At 37.6% G+C, this 5,932-nt stretch overlaps 2 protein-coding genes across 2 annotated transcripts; both read left to right on the top strand.

Annotated features, from left to right (window-relative positions):
* Positions 1-1,760: 1,760 nt before the first annotated feature.
* Positions 1,761-2,417, top strand: LOC132628702 (DELLA protein RGL1-like). The gene has a single exon (XM_060344468.1). It carries the CDS (start codon positions 1,761-1,763, stop codon positions 2,415-2,417), a length of 657 nt encoding a protein of 218 aa, XP_060200451.1.
* Positions 2,418-3,461: 1,044 nt separating this feature from the next.
* Positions 3,462-4,976, top strand: LOC132628701 (GRAS family protein RAM1-like). The gene has a single exon (XM_060344467.1). It carries the CDS (start codon positions 3,462-3,464, stop codon positions 4,974-4,976), a length of 1,515 nt encoding a protein of 504 aa, XP_060200450.1.
* The last annotated feature ends 956 nt before the right edge of the window (positions 4,977-5,932 follow it).

Below are 5,932 nucleotides of genomic sequence, written 5' to 3'. Positions count from 1 at the left end.
GTATGTAGGGCTTTCTATTCTCTTTGTGGCATGACTAGAATTCGGATGACCTTTCATTGAAAAGTTGTTCCATTTGCTTGGATCGACCGCGTTCCATGATAATTGAGCTGACATATACTTCATCTATGACTTGTACCAAATTATGTTCCACATCTCCTTTTGGCTATCGATTAAAAGAATTTCCCTTCAACTTGTGTTGATTACGTTCCAAAATGGTTAAGCTTACCTCTTCTCTGAAATAGCTTGTATTAAAGTGTATTCCCGCATTCTTATATTTCTTGTCCATCACTTAAAGATGATGGACCTTCCGTTGATATATGTTTCCACTAAATATGAGATGAATACGATTCCTTGTGATTGACTAATCTTTATTTCATATATGATTGCGTCAAACGCCTTTCATGCTTCCATATCTCTTTTGGCCACCGAATTGGAATGTTTCTACTAACCTTGGATTGATCATATACCATTCGAATGAGTTGAACTCTAGTTCATGTGTAACTCATACCAAGTATCTTACATGTTCTCCATGTTGTTGTCTCTTGAATTGAAAGGTAAAGAATGTAGCGACAATAACGATAGTCGGAGGGTAACGACGATAGGTCACTCCGACTCTTCTTATGATATCTCTTCCGAGGTCAGTCTTGCATTGCACTTATATATATATATGTATTTATTTTCATTACCGAGCAGCGCTATAGTCGGCCGGGTAGGCACTTATATGTGCACCTAGACATGTTTCTTTCTTTACCGAGCCGTGTTGTAGGCAGTCGGGTAGGCACGTAGCTGTGCACCTAGATATATTTCTTTGTTTACCGAGCCGTGTTGTAGGCAGCTTGGTAGGCACGTAGCTGTGCATTGCCACTGATCAGTTGGGCAGAGATGATGTTATGATGATGAGCTCACCCCACAGAGGGATTTATTATTGTTATATGATATGATATATGCCTCCACAGTGAGGAATGATTTTATGGGCATGCGTTTACATCTATATCATGATTATGGTTGCCCTCAGTGGCCTCGCTCAGAGTTTCAGGTTGTCTCTACATCTTTTCCTAAGTTATCGGTATCTCTCATGCTTATGTTACGTTTATGCTTACTGCTTTACATACTCGGTTCATATTTCGTACTGACGCATTTTTTGCGCTGTGATCATGCCCACAGGTACGGTAGACGGATTGTTGTACCTTTCTCAGTAGGATACCAAAGTTCAGCAGGGATGTTCGCACTCCATTCTCCGGAGTTGCTGGTCAAAGTCATTAAATAGGATGCATGCATATATATGTATAGAGAGTATGGCTATGGGTACGTCGGGGCCACTGTCCCGACCGGTTGATACATATTAGTGCCCTTAGAGGCTTACAGACTATCAGTCAGTGTACAGGTATTGTGTTTGGCCTTGCCGGCCTTCTGACTAGTTATCTTTCTTGGTTGTGTCTTTGATGGCCCCTGTTATGCATATATGTGTTGTTGGACCTTTTCTGCTTGCAGGTTGTTATGATGTACTTCTTACTATTGTTATTCAGCGGCCTAGTCTGCCTATGATTCACGTTACAGAGTTCAGATATCACAGTTGGTTCGCTCGGCCCTTTGGGTGCCGGGTGTCGGCCACTCCCCAAGGCTGGGGTGTGACAGTTCATTTGATCGATATTGGAATCAAAAGTGGGTAGCACTGGGCAATCCTCATGCAAGCTATTGCTAATCTAGGTGATTGTCCACTTGAGCTTCTCAAGATAACTGCTGTGGGAACATCAAAATAGATGGTTGACGAAATAGGTCGGAGATTGTCATCTTTTGCTGCTGAAAACATGTCGTTTCCCTTTTCTTTCAAGGCAGTGGTGTCAGAAATGAAGGACCTCAGTAAAGATCTCTTTAAGTTAGATACTAATGAAGTTGTGGCAGTTTATTCAGAGTATCGTCTTGGGGGCATGTTAGCATGCCCCAATCACCTGGAAGCTGTTCTAAGATTACTTAAGAGCCTTAATCCTTGTGTTATGGTTGTCATTGGCATTGAGGCAAATACTAACGTGCCAATCTTTATGGACCGTTTTAATGAAACACGGTTTCTGTTTGCTGCACTTTTTGATTGTTTGGAGGTTTGTATGGGACGAGACAATCAATACAGGATGACATTTGAAAGATTTTTTATGAGGAAGTCCATTCAAAATATTATTACTTGTGAAGGAGAAGAGAGGACATTCCGCAATGTCAAGCTTGAAGTTTGGAGACCCATGTTTGAAAAGTTTGGTATGAAGGAAACAGAATTGGGCGAATCATCCTTGTGCCAGGCAAATCTAATGGACAATAGGTCTGCTCATGATTTTTGCACTATGGATATGGATGGAAAGGGCCTTATTATAAAATGGAAAGGAGCTCCAATTATATTTGCTTCAGCCTGCAAGTTTCATCATGATTGAAAGATGCTCCTGCTTGGTGGGTGTGGCACAGAGCGTATCATGTAGAACATAAAGAAGTATATGGAAATAAATCATCTTGTTTTAAGAACCTTTTGATAAACTGATGTAACCTGAAAAAACAAGTTATCAAAGACGTTATATCTCTTTATTTTCATTTATATCCAATGCATGACTCTGCCTGCCTTTACTCCCTAAAGTCTTTATGCAGCAATCTTTGATATCTTAGAAAATTGCACGGGAGAACTAACGAGTGCAGGATTCTAAATGAAACAGTCATTCATAATGTGATCGCATCTGAAGGAGAAGTGGAGTTTTCTCGCTTAGCAAGGCTGAGAGAAGAGAGGACCTTATTAGCAAAATTTCATATTAGTGAAACAGAATTGAGTCATTCATCATGCTTATACCACATAAAATTTAATGTTTGCTTGCTGCAGTTCTTGCACTCTTGATATGGAAGGAGAAGGCATTATCATTAAATGGAAAGGAATCCCGACTACCTTTGTTTTGGCCGTCTTTGCAAAATTAGATAGAGGCAATTTCCTAAGTAACAGGATTTATGGTTTTACACTACGTTTTTATTATCCTAGCTGAACACATTTTATGCTTTTACACTCCGTTCTATAATAGTCAGAATTTTAAAATGAGAATAGAAGAAACTGAGTAAGGAAACCTAGTCTAAGAGTTAATTTTGTCCTGTAGAATGATGCTAATAAAAGCCTTGTTCTTGGATTGAAAATTATATTATATGAATATAGTATAGCGCTTGCACTTTCATTGTCTGTTTTTTAAAGTAAACCTCCCAGGTATTGCCGTCCTAAGGTTTATTTTGAATATTTTCATGATCCTGTTCTTTGACCACATTTGTTTGGACTGTTGTCCCTTCTTCTGCTAACAGGCGGCTCTAGAACAAATAATGTCTGAAATATATTAACTTTCCATTGCTTGCATTGTGCGTATACTTGGTTGCAGCCTTTAACTAATGATTTAACTAAATAATATGACATGATATGGAGAAATTCTGTCTCAAGTAATTAAAATATTGTCATGGCGGTTCACACTATTGACAATGATATTCATGCTGTAGCAGTAAAAGATGCAGAAAATTTTGAAATTCCAAATAATCTTGCTATACCTTTGACGGAAAAAAACATGTATTCATATCATCACGAGGAAAATAAGGAAAACACCGTCCTTCCCCAAGCATCACTGGGAATTCTGAGATACAAGGGTAAGGAAAAGGTGAATGAGATGAATTTAGTTATGCCAAGTCACATAACTGGCTCTCCGGTTCTATCAACAACAACCATCATGAAAATTGCCAAAGAGCAGTTACTTCATTATACCTCACAGAATTATGATGCTTATTCCATTATATTTAGTCCCTTGATTGCAGATTTGGGTCCCTCTCCTCAAGTTACAGAGAAGGCGGAGTTCACTTTACTGCTTCTAGTTTCTGCTGAAATGCTAACCAATCAACAGTTTGGTCGTGCAAAGAAATTGTTAAACTTGTGCATCAACTTTTCTTTTCCAACAAGTAATCCAGTTCAAAGAGTTGTCTATTATTTTGCTGAACCTCTTCGAAAGAGGATCAATAAAGGGACAGAAATACCAATTTTAAGAGCAAATGTTGATGCATTGAATCCAGATGGTATGGAAGAGGTTCTCATGGATCCTCGAATTGATGTTATTGAGACTGAACAAATGCTTCCTTTCCGCAAAGTAACTCAATTCACCGGAATTCAAACCATCTTGGACTGTATCAAATTATTGAAGAGGATTCATTTGATTGATCTTGGGATAAAAACCGGATCACAATGGACAATCCTAATGCAAGCTCTGGTTGGTAATGGTGAATGTCTCCTGGAACTTCTCAAGATAACAGCGGTTGGAACCTCTTTAATTCGAATGCAAGAGATAGGGAAGAGATTGACATCTTTTGCAGATACCTTGGATTTACCTTTTTCCTTCAAAACAGTTGTATCTGACTTGCAAAATATCAAGAAGGATTTATTTGAGTCAAAGGTTGGTGAAGTTGTGGCAATCTATGCTGACTCGCGTCTTTGGACCTTGTTGGCATGGCCTAATCACTTCCGGTCTCTGATACAAGTTATCAAAAGCTTGGATCCATGTGTAATGGTGGTCACTGAGATAGAGGCAAATACTAATACACCAATTTTCATCGATCGTTTCAATGAAGCATTGTTTTACTACAGTGCAATCTTCGATAGTCTTGAGACCTGCATAGGCTGGAACCATCAGCACAGAGCGGTAGCTCAAGGAGTATATATAGGAAAGATTATTGAAAATATATTCACATCCGAGGGAGAAGTGATGGTTCATCGCCATGAGAAGCTTGAATCTTGGACGGCCTTATTTGAAAGATTTGGTATAGCGGAAACAGAACTGAGCCACTCATCCTTGTACCAAGCAAAGTTACTGGCAGATAAGTCTACATGCCATGGTTTTTGCAGTCTGGAAATGGATGGGAAATCCCTTATTATTAAGTGGAAGGGAACCCCAATTAAGTCACTTTCTGCATGGAGGTTCCCCCATGTCTGAATAACAAGGATGCAGATAAGATAGCTTATATTTTGTTTTCATGAGGTAGTTCGTCTTGTTTGCTGGTGTTCCTTGGTTCCAATGTTTTTTCCTTTCTATGAGAAATTTATTAGGAATATCAAATATGATGTTTGTAATTAATTGATGATTATTCTCATATTGATTACTCTCATTAGAGGAAAGGGAACTAAAGACGAGATCTAATCATCTTGAGGAAAACACACAAGACATTTATGTTCAATGTTCTAACAGTGTCCAAATGCATGAACAACACACAACACACAATACACAATTTTCACTGTGAATAGAAGAGTAGACACAAGGTCAAACCAGTTGTCAAGTACTTTCCCACTTTCCACAAGTAAAGAGAAGACTCTTCTTTTAAAGAGACTCAACTATGTAAAAGGGGAATGCCAATATGATGTTTAATCTCTACTAGTGAGTAGTATATATTTTACTAGTGAATTCACCGGCGCTTCGCGTAGTCATAAAAATATAAATTAATTTAAAAAAAATTAAGATGCTAATAATTATTTTAGAAATATTTTATTGTTATCAGTTTATCACTTAGCTTTATTCTTTTTCTTTTTTAAATAATTACGGGTTTTAGTCTTTCAGAAATACTTAAATTTTATATAATAATATTATCTATAGAGGTGGAACATCGTTTAAACATAGTTTTCCTTTGTCCATTTTATTTTACGGGTTTAATCTCTCTATGTCGAAATGCGTATAAATTTTGAATATAATTTTCCTTTGTTCATCTAATATATTAAGTATCTATCTAACTTCTCTTCTCTACCTTTCAAGAGTTGCATTCTCATTCTTTCTCTTCAAAAATCTTCGAAAAGGAAAATATATCAACAACAATGTCTGCTACAAAAGTAATAAGCAAAGGGGAGAAAAGCACACAAATGAAATCTCTTTGATTAATTTTTGCCTTATGTTTTTCCTTT

Source organism: Lycium barbarum, chromosome 2 (assembly GCF_019175385.1).
Source record: "Lycium barbarum isolate Lr01 chromosome 2, ASM1917538v2, whole genome shotgun sequence".
Lineage (NCBI taxonomy): Eukaryota > Viridiplantae > Streptophyta > Magnoliopsida > Solanales > Solanaceae > Lycium > Lycium barbarum.
Note: the sequence above shows the minus strand (reverse complement) of the source record. Positions and strands in the feature narration are given on the sequence as shown.

Bases quoted from the DNA above. Each gene is read 5' to 3' on its own strand.
- LOC132628702 (XM_060344468.1), top strand. From the start codon at position 1,761: ATGGTTGACGAAATAGGTCGGAGATTGTCATCTTTTGCTGCTGAAAAC.
- LOC132628701 (XM_060344467.1), top strand. From the start codon at position 3,462: ATGGCGGTTCACACTATTGACAATGATATTCATGCTGTAGCAGTAAAA.